Source organism: Diadema setosum, chromosome 8, assembly GCF_964275005.1.
Source record: "Diadema setosum chromosome 8, eeDiaSeto1, whole genome shotgun sequence".
Classification (NCBI taxonomy): domain Eukaryota; kingdom Metazoa; phylum Echinodermata; class Echinoidea; order Diadematoida; family Diadematidae; genus Diadema; species Diadema setosum.
This window is the reverse complement of record NC_092692.1, coordinates 32,057,794-32,078,708: the sequence shown is the minus strand read 5'-3', so window position 1 is coordinate 32,078,708 and position 20,915 is coordinate 32,057,794. Positions and strand designations below refer to the sequence as shown.

Here is a 20,915-nt window from a genome sequence, read left to right as displayed (position 1 = left end):
AGTATCACACATATCCTCCACTTTTTTGTCTATTGTTTGCATTAAAATCCATGGGAGGATTTGTCTTCAATAGAAAGTCTTTCAAAAAAGAAAAATTTAACAACACGTAAAAAACAAGTGTAAACATTGTCTGTTATAATTCCTGTTCAAGTGTATAATATATCAACTTTTTGAGCGTTAATTGACTACAAGATGGATAAGAATTTATAAAATAAATTGCATGTTATTTGAATATGCATGGGACGATAATCGAAAGCCAGTATATCTGACATTTTGTTTCAGGTACAATTTGTTTCATTGTAATCTCGTGTTCTAACATTTTCTTTAATCACATTCAGAATATGACATCATTTTACCTAGCTTTAGTCACTCTTCTGGAATTTCAAAACGTAGTCTCGGTCATCACGCACACCATCCGAGAACCCACGAAATCACATTTACGGCCTTCGATGAATTCCATCATTTGAAACTCGAGCGAAACGACTGGCTTATGAGGTCAGGTCTTGAGATCGAGTACCTTGAGGGAGACGGTTCCATCCGACGAGAACCGATACGGACCAGAGACTGCCACTACTTCTCCAACTCACTTTCACACGAGAACTCCTCGGGAGCTTTCAGCACCTGCAATGAATTGGTATTAATTGATTAAGTTTACGATAAACTGTACTTGTTTAAGACAAGCAAGGTTCGTCATTTGCATTGCTTGGGACCATTAGAATATAGCAGTCCTAAATAAGCTCTTAAAGAGCGACATCGTGCTGACTATATCGATTAAAAAAATATTTGCGAAGGACAGATATCCTTACAAATGGCAACGAATGTGTCATGGCTTCATGGAAAACATTCCAACTCATCGAAAAGTGCAAGGGACCATAGGAATACCTTATGCGAGTGTGTTTGCAGCTCGTTGTACTTGTTTATGTTTGCTCTGAAAGACCATCTATACAGGGATGTGTATTTGTCGTTCGTATTTGATCATACCTACAGGCTTGCCTTTATCATCCGCATTAACTTTCATCCCCATGCATGGACAATATACCCTTGGTGAACACCTACAGAAAGGGGGACAGTTTCTCCCAGATATTACCACGGTCTTGAAATTTCCCGTCCACGTATTAACAATTAATCGCCCTTAGGGAGCAATTGTAAGAAAACATAACACCTGCCATTGATTTGTGACTGTTAACCAACTGGCGAAAGACATCGAAGTCAGTCATTCAATACAATAACTATCACTTCTTTTTCATAATATCGATGTCTCCAAATGTGTCGAGTTACAATGTCCCTGTTGTTATCTTGGGTTGCTGAGTTTCGGTTTTGTTTGGTTGTTTCTTTTTTGCTTTATGCCAGCGTGGAGTGCTGACAATCAGGGATGATGTACTATACGTCGAACCTCTCAAAAGTGACCACGCCCAAAGAGTTCGGAGAAGTCCATTGTTGACGTCACATCCTCATCTCATTTACAAGCAAGATGCGATCAGCGAACATGAGGAGGCTGTTCAATGTCCCGTTTCCGGTAGGCCTACGGAGCAATCCTTTCAGCCCCTCTTTCCCCATGTAGCTGTAAATGTCGATGAACATGTCTCCAATATTGAATAAAACAAAAAATAACTTATGTGCGGTCCACTGTGGTCTCGTAGGTTAGAAAATCACAAGATTATCTTTTGCTTATTGGTAGAAGAATGCTACCGACGTGACAGATAGTAGTGACCTATTGTTTATTTAAAGTCTGCACACAAGAGAACCTAATTTCAGAATCTTTAAGGGGAACGGATTAACACGGACCATTGGATCCGCTAAATACAGCTTAAGCTGAATGCATTTTCAGCTTCTTCTTGAAAACAACATGACAGATTTTCACCAACGTGGATGGCAGGTCATCCCTAGTGTGATAGAAATTTATAAGAAAATGGGCACCATAACCCCCTCCCCCATCACCCGGGAGCCGCAATGGGAACAAATGAATGGTGAAGTATTTTCTGCTAGAATGATTAAAAATAAATTTGTTAAAATGGACAGCAAGCCCTACTGGGCGGCCCAGCGGGCCCAGAAAATCTATATTCAGTAATCTTTACAAGAACCCTCTACTAAACGACAAATAATCAGAGTAAATACAATGTATAACAGTGAGTGTACTTTCAAGTTTGTTTTGGCATATCCAGATGTGGTCCTCTTCTAGGTCAGTTTGCATATTTTGATCTTCTTTTTAAAAACACATGGTCAAATTCTCTTTAAAACTTGAAAGATATTTTTGCAAGTGTGATAGAATGTACAAATGGCGCCATGCCTTTCTGGAGGTCCCCTAAAGTTACCCAGGTTTGCTACGTTCTTCTTGTGTAAAAGTCTACAAAAAAAAAGTTACGACTTGTGATACTCAGGTGAGTACGAGACCCATTGGTCTCTGTGGAAATATCCGTTTGTTTATTTCTTCCTTTTTTTCCATACAAATCCCACAGAAACCTTTGAATACAGCCTGATAACCTCGTATCCTTTCATTTATCTGTTGATTGATTGATTGATTGATTTGATTTGATTTGTTTTCTGAATGTCTTTTCATACATAAATGAAATACAACGTCAATTGAACGACCTAATTGAGCACATTAACGGCTTACGCCATTTCCTGACCCACTTCATCTGACACACTCTTTCTGACACACTTTTTTTTGCCATTCATTTTGTACACGGGGCAGTTTTCATGAGGCGGCCTCTGTTATTGGCTACTATGCTAATGAATATTCAACAGCCTTACGATTTTTTTTTCATAATGAGTCACTCGGTCTGATTCTGTGTCTGTGATTGGCTTTTAGCTATTGAATATAGCTAAAATAGTTATCGTTTAAAATAGTTATATAGTTTAAAATAGTTATAGTTATCGGGCAGCTACCTAGAGTGATAAACACGTTGCTGTTCAGCAAATCACGTACGACTAACATGTTAGCGAGTGTCGAGCAACGCACGGCCAACCGGCCGACGGCCGTGGGCCAGCTCCAAGGGATCAATGATAGAAAGTGTGCACGTTCCCAGTCGATTGAGTATTTATATCACGCACATACATTTGAACAGCTGACGTTGGTCAAAGCTTTATGTCGCAAGTTTCAAGGTCCCTATCTATTGTTAGATTGAAGGAAACATTGATAAACTGATGATATTTATTTGATATATCAGACCCATCCGGACTAAAAACTTGCAAAATTTACTACATACCTTCTCGTGGAGTGCCTCACGTCATAATCGGTCTGTACGGGATCGAAAGTCCTGCAAGCTGCAGTTGCTGTGACGCGTTTTCCCCGTGCAGCCGTCGAGTGTTCCCCCTCACTGCTTTACATTCGGATCGTTGTTTTTTCAGTGCTTTGTAACATTATGCTGATCTCTATGTGTAATGTACATGCCCTGTCGAGTACCGGTAGTCTATGGACGTGCGATTTGCAATTGCAGTTCATTATCTGTAAAAACCTTGTACTTTCAAATATATTCTTCTTCTTCGTTTCCAGCTTTTAACATTGCATCATACTATACTTTGTACTACATTATTTTGACGATTCCTGCGGGTGAATTGTGTGCGACTGCGTATGTGGTCAATTTGTTTGCCATTTGACTCACCGACTGCCGTACTGCCATCATCCAGGGACGTCTTGCACACTGCGTGCGTGCGCTTCTATTTTGGTCTCACCTAGTACCTCCCTGCACCCATCACACGTGCAGTGTATGTAGCGCGCAATTTAAGCAGCTGAAAAAAAAAAAAAAAAAAAAAAAAAGGTACTGGAAGCGCACGTAGTAGCAAGGCCTACACGTGGATGAGGTTAGAAATTGCCGCGCGCCTCCAGCTCACCAGCTCCTGGCCGCCTCTTATTGGCCGGCCTTGAGCGCGACGTTCGACAAGCCATACCGTAGTCTTGAATATTCATTAGTACAGTAGCCAATAACAGAGGCCGTCTCATGAAAACTACCCCGTGTACAAAGTGAATGGCAAAAAAAAAAGTGTGTCAGAAAGAGTGTGTCAGATAAAGTGGGTCAGGAAATGGCGTAACCCACGAATAAATGATTAATTCAAATATCCAACATTTTTTCCCCTAACACAATGCAAAATGAAAACAAACAAGCATTATTTTATACACATATTTATGCAAACATATAGGATCCCGTTTATCGTTCAAAGACAAATTAAGCATTTTCATTTATTTACTTTTTTAACATTCAATGTAAAGGGTTGGCCTATTCAGTTGTCGATTAAAAAAAAATAAAAAAGAACTATTTTCCAAAATCGCCCTGCAGATTTAGAATAAGTCCTCATCATTAGAATTCGTAGAACATGTGAAACATAAATTGCACGAATAAGTTATATGCGACCGGAGGTTGAAACAGTTGAATCAAGGTAATTTTGTATGCATACGTACTATGTTCATACACTGTCAGAATATCAATATCACTCAATTGAACCGAGAAGAAACCCACTTAACCTCAATAAACGCAGGGAGAAACAAACAAACCAGACAAAACAACAACAACAACAGCAACAAATCTCGCCAAACTCTTTTTTGTCTTTCCGATTCGAAGCTAATATACTTTCCACTTCGCCATATTATATATATAGTGCACGAGGCTGAATGCACTATTAGTGCATGAGGCTGAATGCACTATAACAATATAAGCACCGACAAATTCTGAATTTGCCCCGAAGGCCAGTTATATTCAATGAGGCCGCAGGCCGAATTGAATATAATTGCCTGAGGGCAAATTCAGAATTTGGAGGTGCTTGGTACTTGTTATAGTGCAATAAGATGTCATGCACTATGTGTTATATAAAATAGCATACATACCCAGGCAAGATAAATTGAAACACGTGTCTAACAAATGTTAGACAAGCAATAATACCAGTTTCTTTGAACCTGTGTAGACAAAATCCTGAAGATCCAAATTCAACAATAGAGTCTAGGGTCTACGTGGTTACATATCTAACGATTTCTAGGCCCTACGATAGGTTAGGTCTAGGGGTCCTGGCCTAACGTTTTAGATCTTCGTCACTTACGAGCGACAGAGCTAACGTTAGTTAACACTTGACCCTACAATAGGTCTACCATGGATCTAGCCCCGGTGACGCTGCGCTGCACGTCGGGGCTGGTCGCAGTTACCATGGATCTAGTACAGTAACACGTTAGACGCCCTAAGTTTACTTACTGCACTGTGGGTCCAGGACCAGGACTAGATGATGTTTTGTAGGATTAGGGATCTACTGGATTTAAACACAAGGCTCGTGCAAGGCATCATTGAAGTCACCATTGCTGCACAAGTGAATTGCGAGAGTGTGTTGTAAATGTCGTAGTAAAAGTTCATAGCGTCGCGTGATGAAAGAGCGCTTAGCGTATACCGTACACACGCTACCCATTTCCACGGCGCACTTCCGCGTAGAATGTACGGAGAAAGCGGCACATATCTTGGATTGAGACTTGCTCAATATCCGTCGGATTGATTCCTTTTTCAGAACAGTAGGAGTCCAAAATTCGTAGGGCGTATTTGATGGCATCCTTTGTGTCCTTATTGTCTAAGATACTGTTTATATAGATCAGTATCTGTAAAAGTAGCGAACCTGTTCATTTCAGCTTCCATGTTTAAATCTACCGCTGAAAGTCTAGTCCCACACAGATAAGTTGCTGGCATAGCCAGCCAGAATCGAGAATAACAATAATATCGAGCAAAGCATATCGTGGTTGTGGCGCAATCGCGTCGATGAGGTGCGGGATTCAGTACTCGATGATTAAAAGGAGGGAGCAAGAACCGATATCAAATCGATAGTGGGTTATCGTCTGCAATCGTTATATTTTGCGTGCACTATAACTTTTGTCATGCACTGCCGGCCTGTATCATAAGTATGTATGCTATTTTATATATTGTCATATGTATAGCAATACCCCTTCTTTATCTTTTCATTACTAATAAATCAAGGAACGAGGGTGGCGGGTAATACCGGAGAGGGAGCGAGTGCCAATGCCGTGTCTGGAAATGAAACATATGACGGCCCCTACCTTGGCAGAAAGTACATCGAGGTCTTCTACCTCGTGGACAGCTTGGTCTACCAGGATTTCGGGGAAGAGACAGAGAGTTATGCAATGGCCATCATGAACATTGTGAGTCTGAAGTAAAAAGTGACCACAATTTTTTTTTGTAATAAGGAGGTGTGTAATGATACGTAATACATAATATGCCTATATATCATATTATGTATATGTATATACAGTATATATAAATAAAACATGTACATGTATATACATAAAAGATTAAGACTTCACGTAATGGTTCCCTAAGGAATAAAGTACAGGTTTATTTGACTCTAATTTTCGGCGTCCTACGCCTTCTTCAGGAAAGTCATTGTCAAGAACCCTAACACGCCTGAAGAAGGCGCGGGACGCCGAAAATTTGAGTCAAATAAACCTAGTGATACTTAATCGACCAAAAATGCGAGTCATATTATGGGTCACTACGATATCTTGTGCTGAAATCACAAAACTAGTCGTAGATCGTTGTTGTTGTTGTTTGATGTATATCTTGGCTTTTTTGTGATTCCTGTCAGTCAGATTTGAACAGTTTTTTTTTTTCCCTTTGGAAATGCATCAAGATGTCTGCAGATAATGAGCCATTCAATGTATCCACAAGACAAATTTTAACTTCGTCTGGATCCTCATCAATGTTTCTATAGATCTCTTCTGCATGTTCTGAATCATTGTTTGCTTGTCCTCAATAATATGTGTCGGTAGATGAGTCGGAGATATCTCGATCCCAGCCTGGATATTGATTTACGCTTCTCAGTTGTGCGATTCATGATCGCAACTACAAGTACGCCATCGGTAAGACATTCTACAATAAGCCAGTTCGGAGTTAGCTCATGGGCACATTGGTACGAATGACCTTTCTTTTTTCTCAGTTGGTTAGGGGCACTTCACTCGTTTTCAGAGCGACATAATGCATAAGCTTTACGTAACAATTTATGGGATTCATCAATCCCGTTCAAACAAAGAATAAACTTGCGTAGACCAGATGAGCAGAATGATCTGTCAATTCACACTTGAGAAAGCATCCATTTCATTATTTTGCATTGGATGTATTGACAATCTCTTTCTATTGATATTGCCAAATACCACTTTTGCTGACAGGTGGATGTGCTGGCAAGCGGCATTTATAAGGATTACATGAATAATCATTACATGACAGATGCTTATCCCAGTAAATTTAAAAACCAACATGCCTGTTGGTCCGAATGACCTTGTTTCTGCTCATGCGCAAAGTGGAACTCCGAACTGGCTTATTAGCCAGTTCGGAGTTCCACTTTGAGCATGAGCAGAAAAAAGGCATTTGTACAAGTAGAGCATGTTGGTTTTTTAAATTCGCTGAGATAAGCATTTGTGATGCAATGATTATTCAAGTAATCCTTGTATTAAAGTGGTGCTTGCCATCACATCCACCTGGCAGCAAAAGTAGTATTTGGCAATATCAATAGAAGAAGATTGTCATTACATTCAATGCAAAATAAGTGGATGTTTTCCGAAGTGTCAATTGATGGATCATTCTGATCACCTGGTCTACGCAAGTACATCCTTTGTTTGAACATGACTGATGAATTCCATGAATTGTTACGTTGGGCAAGCTAATGCATTCTGTTGTTTGAAGACTAGTGGAGTGCCTAATCAACTGAGAAAGAAGAAAGGTCGTACCCATCTGTACATGAGCTAACCCCGAACTGGCTTATAATCCTTCGTTTTTTTGGCATCCCTTACAAAAGAATCACGGTCTACTAATCAATCACAATAATGTGGTGCCACTGGTCACTGTTTACTCTTAAAGCAGCAATTGCATCAATCAAAAAAAAAAAAACAAAAAAAAACAACAAACAAAACGTGTTATCAAAATGAACATTACTGATGTATCAACTTGAATGGGAAATTATTTATCTCTGGTTTTAATTCAGCTTGCCTAGATTAGATATGCATGCAAATGATACCGGTTTCATGCGCCAGCTGTGAACAGAATTACATAGAAGACATTCAATTAAGGATGTTATTGCTATCTTTCAAGACTGGTATATTAAACTGCTGATTATACTTTTGATTGTAGTGTTGCTGCATCTATTCCATTTTTGCTTTGGTGATGTCCGGTATCATAGCAACAGTGATTCACCGGCATGCGTTCATCCGTGTTTCGAGAATCGTTGGTTAATCAATTGTCACGTGGGAGGGGGGGGGGGGACCTAAAGTCGTTGTCATTCTCAATTTCAGACGCAAATTATGTATGGTGGAAGAGGTTAGCTTTAAACTATAAAACAGCATGTTCACAAAGAACCCAAATCATAATTCATGTTACGGTTTGATGACCGAATAATCTTTTGTCTTTTCAACAGGCCACCGCCCTGCAAGGTGGCAGCGTGACTTTTAACGTGACAGCAGACGCATTGACAACCTTGGATGATTTCTGCGACTGGCAGGCCCAGCTAAGTTACGATAACGACACGAATCAGAATGATTGGGACTTAGCTGTGCTCTTCAGTGGGTCTGTATGCTTTCACTGATCTAGTAGGAAAGCAAAACACAATTCTAAGAAACTCTGATTTTGAGACATGAATAAGATGCTCTAATGGTGCTCCGAATCTCACTTACTTTATTTTGATATGTCTATGTTATCCTGGACTTGGACAGTTAAAGTGCATACCTTTCTTTACTCTGTCCATGATTAGGGAAGACATATATCAATCCAGCTCATCCGGTCTCCTCGGGCTAGCAAAAGTGTCAGGAGTGTGTAGCCTGGAATCCAAGTGTTCCATCACCGAAAACAATGGACTGCAAGCAGGTATCGTCATGGCACACGAAACTGGTCACTCGTGAGTATTGTTGCAGGTTTCTGAAATGTTATTCACACACCCAATGAACAAAACTGGATAATTACCATATATAGACATGAAACGTGCTCATCTATTTTGTATCGATCTTGGGTTACTTGCTCCATGCGAAATCTCTATTCTTGATCCCAGGACATCCCACAGTATCACATGATTTAAGGCCTAACAAAATGAAAAATCTTTCACGTGATAAGATTTGACACTTTGGGTTTTGAACGTATTCTGAAACTGGGGTTCCTCTAAAAAACCGAACAATTATTCACATGTAGAAATAATTTGTCACACAGCGAAGAAAAAAAAAAACAAACAAAAACGGGCTATAGTCGTTCAGTCAACCAAGTTTGTTTTTGTTTTTTTGTATTATTTTGACACTAGTGAGTTCTTCTTAAAACAAAATAAAGTTGCTGATTTGTTTTTATATAACTTTAATAGGCACATTTATATATCGATTAGTCACCACTGCCTTGCCTGACATATTCACGGATACGTTACAGAGAAACTATGCAATCCATACTTACTCCACGAGACAAAAATATTCATTTCACCTTCCATATTTGTAATTAGCACAGAAAGCAATTGTTTTCACCGTATACCTACATTTTGGAATGATCTTTGCGAAGATACGAACAAATATTCTTCTTTGTTCATTTTTAAGCAAAACCTCAAGTCAATGCTACTCAACAATAAATTGTAAGTTGCCTGACTATAGAATCCTTTCACCTGTTATTTTACATTATCCTCTCTTAATGTGTGGCAGATCGATTTGGAAGTGCCCGCATGCTCTGCCATTTGTAATTGATATTAATGAAAAAGTTGTTATTCTTGGATATGATATGTCAAAGAACATGATAAAGGAAATGAACTTCTGCTCGTGTACGTTATATTGAAAAAGATTTGAAAGCAAAACTAAGACTTATATTGATTTAAAGTGTAACTGACAACAGTTTATGAAAGTGTACTTAGAAGAATACGTAGCTATTTCGATTAATTACATTGATGCACTTTTTTTCTGTCAGTATAATCATGTCGCGTGTATTTGATATAAATTTGTGGATGATGTGAAATCGCAAACATGAGAAATTTGACAGAAACTAAAGTACCTCAAATGAAGAAAATAGTGCAAAATGCAATGTTTAGCAATTACCATCACCACAATTCTAGTCAGGTGAGGTTCAACGTCGTGCGCGTGCGCTCCTCTATGTGTATATAGAGTGAAAGAATATGCCTACCTTTACTCTGCCATATAGGTCCTCAGAATGGAATGAGACCCCAAGGCCCATAACTATGTGAGTTTGAGGGGGTTCGAATGAACACCCCGCTGACGAGCAGGGTCCACTCAACCCTCCCCCAGCCCCTCCCCCTCCCCCCCCCCCCAAAAAAAAAATCATAATAATAATAATGAAACTTTAATGCGTTGTAGCTGATACCAGTACTTTTTCGTCTATGTTGTCTAATTAACTTTTCATGTACTTTTTAAATCCATGCAGCAGAAGATCAGATCAAGACCGGAAGATTAAAAATAATGATTTACAATTAAAAATAATGATTCAGTTATCAGAGAAGTTAAATGTGGCGTCCCACAGGGAAGTCTTTTAGGGCCGTTATTGTTCATTATTTATATGAATGATTTTTGTCGCGTATCTGATGATCTCTCTTTTATTCATTTCGCAGATGATACAAATGTATTTTTCGCCCATAACGATATTGATTTTCTCGTTCACAAAATCAATATTGAATTGAATAAAGTGAAAAACTGGGTCAGAGCTAACAAGTTATCACTCAATGCTCAAAAAACGAAATATATGATTTTTAGTAATACTGTTGATAGTTTAAACACAAATATACTTTTAGATGATTCTCATCTACAAAGAGTATCAAATATTAAATTCTTGGGGGTCATTGTGGATGATAAACTTTCCTGGAAATCACATGTTGATAATATTTGTAACATAATATCGCGTAATATAGGTGTTATAAATAGATTGAAATTTCATATTCCACAAAAAATATTACTTATGTTATATTCGTCGTTAATATTGCCTCATTTGAATTATGGAGTTTTAGTTTGGGGCAACACGCATCAGAATTTACTTGAAAGAGTGTCCCTCTTGCACAAGAAAACCCTCCGCGTTATCTGCCATTCCCCTGTACGTTCTCATACAAACACGTTGTTTGCCTCTAGCAAGCTCTTAATAATTAAAGATCTGTTTTTGTATAATTTAGGCCAATTTATGTACAATTATTGCAACAATTTGCTTCCACCTATTTTTGATTCTATGTTCCTCAAAAACCAATCATTTCATGAATATCCCACTAGGCGTTCCAATGAATTTCGTTTACCCCTTTTACGCACGATCCTTGCTAAAGATACACTTATTTATATAGGCCCAAATTATTGGAATTCTTTGAATCATGATATAAAAAACGCCCCATCTATATATTCTTTCAAGAGGAGACTGAAGTCCTTTCTATTGCAATCGTATGACTCTACAGTACTGAACTAGCCATTTGGCCTTCTTTCTCACATACTGACTTAATTACCTTTTTTTCCTCTTTGAAGAATAAAATAATTCTTTTGGATGTCTGCTGCCATCTACGTTATCGCCCAAAGCGTCAAAGACTTGAATTTCTGTCTTACTCCTGTTCATACGTCCCTTCATTTCCTTGCTTTTCTCCTTTCAGGCGTTACAATATCACTTTTTTCTCCACAACTATCATCTGTTTCTCTTTACATGCTTCTGTCGAAGATCGCTGTCTCTGTTGTGCATTTTCGTTTGCTATTTTGTCTTCTGTTTGTTAGTCTTGTCCATTCCGTTTTGTCCCGTACAGCCTTTTCTTCAGTAGTTGTTTCGTTGTCCAGTCTTTTTCTATGTTTGTTCGCGTCTATGAAAGTAAATGTATTTATCTGTGAATCTAATTCTCAGTTGGCTTCCAGACTTCTTCTTCTTCTTTTTTTCTTTTTTTTTCCTTTTGTATTTATGATGCTTCAATTAATCTTCCCATTGATATTATTTTTCCAGAGGGGCCCACATTCTACAAGCTCTGTCTTTTAAGCAAAGTTATACATGTACTTCATTTCGATCACTTCTGTTTCTTTTTTACAACAATGTATAATTACTATAAGGTCCTCAATAAGGTTGTACATTCTTTTCAATACATAATGTTCTGTTTACCTTATTCTCTGTTGTCAAAAGAAGTGTAACTTATGTTTTGTCGGAAAATGAAATAAACTTTGAATATGAATATATGAATATGAAATAAGTAGGACAGATTGCACACGTCTTTAAGAAAATAAACATGTTCTCTTAAAATGAGTTGGTCCTGAAAAAGCAGAAAACCTACCCGAAGACTGCATTACAAAGCACCAACAATTACATTGCAGCTGGAGTCCAAGCATTAAGACGTATTTCTTTCTTTCATTTTTTCTTTATTTTCATACAGTCAGAATATATAACAGCGTACAGTGCGCAACATAGCAAAATAAATGGTCTTCACATATTTTTTTAACAATATCGTATAACAAAACTATTCAGTAAACATATGAAATACAAGATAAGTAAGCAAAATTATCAGCAAATATATATATATATATATATATATATATATATATGAAAAGAGAGATCCACTTGAAGGCACGATTGGTATATTATGTGGATTACTTCGAAAAAAAGCCCAGAAACTTATAAATCATAACTCGTAATTAATTAGGAAAGAAGCAAGAGGAAAGAGGAAGGGGAAAGAGAAGGGGAGAGACACGCCCGACTCGACCCGCTGAAGTTATTGAATATGCGTGCATGGATTAAGCTGTTGAGTGGCGAAATTACTTGGATGTGATCTGGTTAGTTTTGAAAGCCGTTTCTCAACATACTTCATTCTTATTTTCACTTTAAGATATTAACAACAACAGGGGAATCATAATGAACACTAGTGATGACTACAACAATGATAGTAATGGTAATCATAATAATGCTGATGATAATGATTTTTTGGAAGAGGGATATGTGTGTCTAAACGCTCGATGTTTTGTCTCCATGATTCCTGTCTTGAGTGTGTTTTGAACATCTCTGCAGCCTTTCATTGTTACATGATGGCGTGTACGGCTGTACGGAAGACACAAACATCATGTCTGCGATCGTCCCCAGTGGCATCGAAGCCTTTCGCTGGTCCACCTGCAGTTCAAATCAAATGAAGATCTTCGTAAAGTAGGTGAAATAGACAACTACACAATGATCATGCAGGATCATAGAACTTTGCTTTTAATTTATCTAATATCTGTTGATTTCCTCTATCTCTTATCTGTTCTAGACTTCAAGTAATTTGTAATTATTCGTCTCATGTTCATTTCGCATCGTTTCATTTTATCACTTTCATATAGAAATTGTTTGTGCCATGTCGATTGTTTTGTCATTTAATTCTCATACCAAACAGTGTAAAAGGAAACAGTTTTTAGGTTCGATAGCACCAGCATGACTTGATGAAAACTTAATACGGTACGTTTTTTTTTTTCATCTTGCTACATCTCAATTGCACTATTAGTTTACTGGGATATGTTCTTTGGCCATATGTCATGGAATTAGGCATATGTTCATCCTTAATATTTGCCGTTTCGTTTTCTGCGTTCATTATCCTTCTGTCAAATCCGATTCAAAGCATATCTCAGGTTTACTTGTACTCTGAAATGCCGCACAGCTGAAAAAGATTACATCCAATGAATGCAACTGTATGACTGAAACTAGAAACGTTGCTATGGCAACTGGTATGCGTTATGCATAGTTATCCCAATAGGTCGAGTACGTCTTGACAATGTGAGACAGCAGTTTCACATAATCGGCAAAACAAAACAAAAACAAAACATGATTGTCACAAATGTGTTGAGTGTTTATTTTCCTTGTACTAGGTTTAATTTGGATGGATGGATGGATTCTTTAAGACAACGGGTATTCGAGAAATTGAGCATTTTCACTTGCCCTTTGACCCTTGCCCTTTGACCCCATGACCCACAATTCTTCAATAGTCACTAACTGGTAATATCCATTTTCATGACGATACTTTGAGATACTTTCAAAATATTGGGAAAATTGTGACATTTAAACATTTTCCCTTGAACTCTGACTCCATGGCCAAGCTCTTTTCCTACAAAATCATTGAGCAGTAATTTGTTTGTTTGTTTGCTTGCTTGCTTGATTTATTTTCTTCAACGCAATATCATACATACATCAGAATTATTTTTACTAATACCTTAGAAAGCATAATGATTCAAAGGAGAAAAGATAAATGTGTTCATTGATTTCATTACCAATGCATGTATACCATGTATATACCTAGTTGTATTTACTTTATGCATTGAGTAATCTGCAAGGTAACAAGAAAAAAAAATATAATTACAGCAGCAAATAGTAGAATTTTAGCTTCCTATGCTGACATTTGACCCCATTACCCCCAAAAGAATCACTGTCAGGCAGTACACGCTCATGTACTGTTAAGAAAAGCTTCATGATGATATCTTTAACCACTTCCGAGATATGGAATAAAAATGAAATTTTAGGATTTTCACTTGACCTCTGACCTTTGACCCCAATGCCCAAAACTTTCCCAGGGAGTCTTTATCTGGTAATACATTTATGCACTTCAGTTTCATGAAAATACCTTCAGGCATTGCATGGATATGGGGGAAATAGTGAAATTTTGTGAATTTCACTTTGACCTTTGACCGCATGACCCCAAAAGTCCAAAGAGAATCACTGCCAGGTAGCTACACACATATGTACTAAGTTCCCTGAAGATACCTTGAGCCACTTCTGATATGTATGTATCTTTGTATGTTTGTTGATTACCATTGATTGTCATACTTTGTAATCATGCTTATGATTGCATTTTTGATCTACTTTGTGTTATGTTTTGTTGAAAGAAGAAAAAAATGAAAATGAAAATGAGAATGAAATAAATGAATGAATGAATGAATGAATATACGAAGGAAAAAAGTGAAATTTTAGCATTATCACTCGACCTTTGACCTTTGGTCCCATAGCCCAGTACTTTTTTTCTAAAGGATCTTTATTGGGTAACACATGTACTTACTTAGTTTCAATTCAATTCAATTCAATAGTTTATTTATTTCCATCATCAAAAAAGAAAAAGAAAACATGATTCAAAGCGGTACAAGTTGCCGATTGGTCTATCATTCATCTGATAAGGACAGTTTCTTCGAATACAATATAAAGTATATGCACATATGAAAAAAAGAAAAAATGCATACTTTGTCATGGTAACATAAAAAAGTTTCAAGAATATATCGTTGGCATTACATAGATATCGTGGAAATAGTTAAATTTTAAGAATTGACCTTGAGTGTGTGTACCCAAAAGTTGATAGCACAACTTCGCCCAATACATACACACATAAGTCAAGTTTCATTCGGATACCTCCGACAGTTTAGAGTTACGCTGTCGGACGGAAAGACGGACGCACGGAAAACCCGAAAACATTATGTCTCCGGAGACACTTCGTAGTGGAAGCATAATTAATATCAAATACTCTTTTATTCAAGTTGAAGATCGGGCCTATATTACAATAAGTAGGAATGAAAGTATGGGACCTATATGACAATAAGTATAGGAAAATAATCTTATGTTGCTAAGTTAATCTTCATTGTGTTGTCGTAATAATCATGTTGCTAAGTTGATCACTGTTCTTTGTTTTCAACATATAACCTACTTTTGTTTTAGTACCCTGACCTGTGTGGATGACATTCCCGGAAGTAATCTGAGCAGCATTTTTGACCTTCCGGGTGTTACGTATGACCTTGATCGACAGTGCGAACTTGCTACCGGAAATAAAACTGCCTTCAGTAACGTTGCTGTAAGCACAAAGGCCCGAATTCACGAAGGTGGTACAAATGAAACCATGGTTTAAACCATGGACAAAAACCATGGAGCGCCAAGTCTCGCACGGAATATTTCGTTACAAAATTGGTCATTTCGTCGACAAAATGACCGTTTTGTTAAACAAAATTATCATTTCGTGGACGAAATGTTCATTTAGTTACAAAATGTTGTCATATTGTTACAAAATAATCATTTCATCGACGAAATCACTAATTTCGTAAGAAATATTCCATGCGACACTTGGCACTCCATGGTTTTTGTCCACGGTTTAAACCATGGTTTCATTTGTACCACCTTCGTGAATTCGGGCCATAAAGTCTGCAACTATATCATGTGCAAATTGTGTCTGTGGGATGCCTTAGGCATGGGCGTAATCCCGGGGGGAGGGGATGGGGGGGGGATGATCCCCCCCCCCCCTGAAATGGAGGAGGGGGGATGGCCTGTACAATCACCCCCCCCCCCCTGAATTTTGAGGAAAAAAATGGAGGAAGCAGAAATGTGATTGTAACAATTTTGACATAATTATTGCATGACGTTTGTACGCCGGCCTTCAGACAGGTAACATAGCTAAGCAGTATTCTATCTTGTAGGAAAATGTATACATAATTTTCTCAAGTGCTCGCTCGCGAAGAAAGTAACATCGACATACAGTCACTGTAAGGTATGGCTCAGACGTTGACAACGTCAAATAGTATAGGCCTACATGTAAACATGCTATGACGCGAGTAACTGGGGACCATCTGCAAAATATGTACGAAAACAAACAAACAAAGAAACAAACAAACAATAACAAAAACTATATCGTCATAATTGAACCCCCTCCATTTCCTGAATCATTCCTGAGAAACGATAGTGACTGATTACTCAGTCAGGAAGAATGGGCATTCCCAGGGAAGATCAGGGGCGTCAAATCTATCTCGGGGGGGGGGGGGGGGGGCAAAGGGGCATTTGCCCCGCCCCTTTGGAAGTGTTTAGGCAGACATATCATTTATCCCCCAAGCAATTCCCGAGATGAGGACAAATCTCGAACTTTCTTAATGGAAAATTGTCCAAAATAAAATATCCCCAGAACTATGCACCAGATCGTTGTATTGCAATCATAAGCATGCAAAAGCTCCGCTATACAGGATCCCTTTCGATAAACTTTGTACACTTTTGACATTGACGTATATATCCCTAATTCATCAAAGAGTGTGCAGCAGATCTTTCACTTAACAAAAGCACCCTCATATGCAGAGGCGTCGATCGGGGGGGGGGGGGGATGGTTCTCCCACGAAAGTGGGACAAACAAAAGCGAAAAATATAGCTCCAAACGGCAGTTTTTGGAGTGTAAAATATCAAAATTTTAAAGCTCGCTCGCTCCGTTCGCTCGCATTCAACCATAATGCCATTCTCCTGATGTTGCTGCCAGTGACTGACAGCAGTTTTCGGCCGGTGCGCCCCCCTCAATTTCCAAAGCGAAAATATAGCTACGAACGGCAGTTTTTGGACTGTAAAATGTGAAAATTTTGAAGCTCGCTCGCATTCAATCATTATGCCATTCTCCTGATGTTGCTGCCAGTGATTGACAGCAGTTGCGCCCGGTGCGCCCCCTTAATTTCCAAAGCGAAAAATATAGCTACGAACGGTAGTTTTGGGACTGTAAAATGTGACAATTTTGAAGCTCGCTCGCTTCGCTCGCTCGCATTTAATCATTATGCCATTCTCCTGATGTTGCTGCCAGTAATTGCCAGCAGTTTTCGCCCGGTGCGCTCCCCTTTATTTCCCAAAGTGAAATAATACAGCCACAAACGGCAGTCTTTGGACTGTAAAATGTCAAAATTTTCAAGCTCCCTCGCTCCGCTCGCTCGCATTTATAACCGCTATGCCATTCTCCTGATGTTGCTGCCAGTGATTGCCAGCAGTTGCGCCCGGTGCGGCTCCCCTTACTTTTCAAAACGAAAAAGCATAGCTACAAACGGCAGTTTTTAGACTCTAAAATGTCAGAATTTTCAAGCTCGCTCGCATTTAATCGCTATGCCATTCTCCTGATGTTGCTGCCAGTGATTGACAGCAGTTGCGCCCGGTGCGGTCCCCCTTAATTTCCAAAGCGAAAAATATAACTACGAACGGTAGTTTTTGGACTGTAAAATGTGAAAATTTTGAAGCTCGCTCGCTTCACTCGCTCGCATTTAATCATTATGCCATTCTCCTGATGTTGCTGCCAGTAATTGCCAGCAGTTTTCGTCCGGTGCGCCCCCTTTATTTCCCAAGCGAAAAAATACAGCCACAAAGGACAGTTTGGGGGACTGTAAAATATCAAAATTTTCAAGCTCACTCGCTTCGCTCGCTCGCATTTATTCGTTATGCTATTCTCCTGATGTTGCTGCCAGTAATTGCCGGCAGTTTTGCCCGGTGTGTCCCCCTTAATTTCCAAAGCGAAAAAATACAGCCACAAACGGCAGTCTTTGGACTGTAAAATGTCAAAACTTTCAAGCTCGCTCGCTCCGCTCGCTCGCATTTGACCGCTATGCCATTCTCCTGATGTTGCTGCCAGTGATTGACAGCAGTTGCGCCCGGCGCGGCCCCCCTTAATTTCCAAAGCGAAAATATAGCTACAAACGGCAGTTTTGGGACTGTAAAATGTCAAAATTTTCAATGCAAAAAGATTTATACCCCCCCCCCCGTTTGCTTCGCTCCCTCACATAACCGCTCCTCCTATAGATCAAATCCTGTCTACGCCGGTGATAGGCCCCATTATTTAGTAGGCCTTCACAGTGATGTCGCACAGGCGGAGCAAGAGCTGAAATACCACGATTTAGTCTTTCAATAATATATTGTGAATATTTCATTTTCTTATTTTTCTTTTAACAAAAGAAAATAAAATTTTCACCAAAAGTGTGCACGAGATCGCTGAATTTCAGGTCTGAAAATGCAAAATCTTCCTCGTGTGGGAGAGGGATACCCCCCCCCCCCCCCCCCTACACACCCTCCCCCCGTTCGGTCGCTCCGCTCCCTCTCACAGATATTCAAAAAACAAAAACAAAAAAATGTCTTCATACTTTTAAGGTCTGATTTTCCGCCGAAAGTCATCTGACAAGCAAAAAAAAAAAAAGCAACAAGAACAAAAAGTCTTCATATTTTTGCTGCCACTTTCCTCCCACTTTATATTTCATGCAAAAGAGTGGGACATCCGGTCCCTGTAAAGTGTGTGTGTGTGGGGGGGGGGGGGGGGCACCGTTATTCGCACGTGTCTGGAATTATTCAAAGTGTAAACTACAAGCTGCGATAAATGCAATCATAAAAAGCTTCTTGCCAACGAACTTATCACAGCTTCAGGCGATCCCATAGTCCCCCTTATTGATTTCAACGTCATATTGCTGTTTTTATTTTTGTCAACAGACAACCTGCATGGCGCTTTGGTGCTCCTATCCCGACACACCTTCCTCCAGGACAATGTTTGGGACGCCAGCTGAGGGAACGGCCTGTGGGGATGGATTGGTAGGTAAAAGCAGGAGGTGTGCCACCTCCATGGCAAAAGTACTTCCCATTAATGTAAGAAATGACAAATCTCTGTTAGGGGTCTAGTGCAAGAGCACCGATTCAATTGTGACTGTTTCCAGAAACAAGAGAATTATTCCCCGGAAGTAATCATTCTGTCACTTTTCTACGATGACAAAGACATAGTGCAGTTTCGGGTTTCGAGTTATTGGTTTCGTGGGATTTTTTAACGATTTCAAAGCCGACGACGAAAATAAGCCAGTTCACAGTTTGCACCAGCCTGCAATGACCCCTTGAACCACAGACTTTACCAAACATGGATTTATCTTTTAGAATAGCAGTTGAGCACAGCCAAGAGGAAAGTGGTAATACATGTATACGTGCAATTGCTGCATGAATGTCTTTTGTTGATATGGTTGAAAAGAATACAACTTCACCTGTACATCCCAATATGCACCTGGTTCATACATGAATATGTCTTCATGAAAACTGTCCATTTTTAAAAATCTCAGTGACACTCCACTCAAGAGAAGGTCTGCAATGACCTTTCTCTGCACATGCTCGGATTGTAACTGTGAACTCGCTTACTTGTTTTGGTGCCGTATACGTGTGATCGAGGGTACAATTCTTGGATAATTACACGACCTTCGACATCAAAACTCTTAACGTCATGAATCGCATACCATTCATTAAATCAAAATCTTATTCAATGGCCGCATTTTTTCAATACAAAAAGAAGAACTAAAAAGAAAGGGAATGCAAACTTTAAAGTATGGTAATCCTTGATTTAAAAAATAAAACATTAGTGATATAATGTTTGCTATGAGAGAATAGCTATAAAAGCTGGCGTGGGGAACTTGGTTTTTTTTACTTTGAAGTGAACTACTGTTCATCAGGTTGAATATCAACCTGCAACTTCTATTATTTTCAGTGGTGTGTCGGAGGGTATGTGTCAATTTAACATGACATAATATCATGTTCTGAGCAGCCAAGTGATAACAGCCCAGCATAACTGATGATTGAGTTTTCAGTAGAGAACAGCTAGCTATATCCTGACATAGTGTACTTCAATTAATGCTATTTAGCTGATTGTTAATAAAGTTAAAGATCGACGCCCAACTCCACTCTCTGTGCTCACCAGTGGTGTATAGGAGGGGAGTGTCTCAACACAACGCAGGATGTAGTCCCGTCCGTGGACGGCGGATGGACGGAATACGGTGACTTCTGCGAGTGCTCACGAACCTGTGGAACGGGGGTTCGATTCCGAAGCCGCAGCTGCACTAACCCAACGCCACAGTGGGGAGGACAGCCGTGTGTCGGGGACAGCCGTTTATACACACTATGCAATGAACAGGTCTGCCAGCTAAGCTTTAATACTGCGTGACTCACTTTTATAATCATTGCATTTTGATTTTAACACAACTTTATTATAATCCATGCAAGCAGCGATATGCTCCAGCATTTTTGTCCCTCAAAAAAAAAAAAAAATCTTTTTAGCTAGTTTGTTTTACAAAAGCTTGTACAATAACGTGATTTTTTTTTCTGTAAGTTCACTCGTGCGTTTAATGTTAAGATCTGTGTGATGAAACACTAGGCACTTGCACTTAGGCTACGGTCACAACTCAGAGCGGCGACCCACCGATTTGTAGCCTGCTCAGTCGCTGCTGA

General features: G+C 39.1%; 1 protein-coding gene across 1 annotated transcript; it reads left to right on the top strand.

Moving 5' to 3' along the window:
- The first annotated feature begins 490 nt into the window (after positions 1–490).
- Positions 491–20,631, top strand: LOC140232206 (A disintegrin and metalloproteinase with thrombospondin motifs 3-like). The gene is made up of 10 exons (XM_072312343.1): positions 491–634; positions 1,351–1,516; positions 5,943–6,124; positions 6,752–6,841; positions 8,389–8,537; positions 8,722–8,865; positions 12,954–13,085; positions 15,609–15,741; positions 19,149–19,247; positions 20,389–20,631. Exons 1-10 carry the CDS (start codon positions 491–493, stop codon positions 20,629–20,631), a joined length of 1,482 nt encoding a protein of 493 aa, XP_072168444.1.
- Positions 20,632–20,915: the final 284 nt, after the last annotated feature.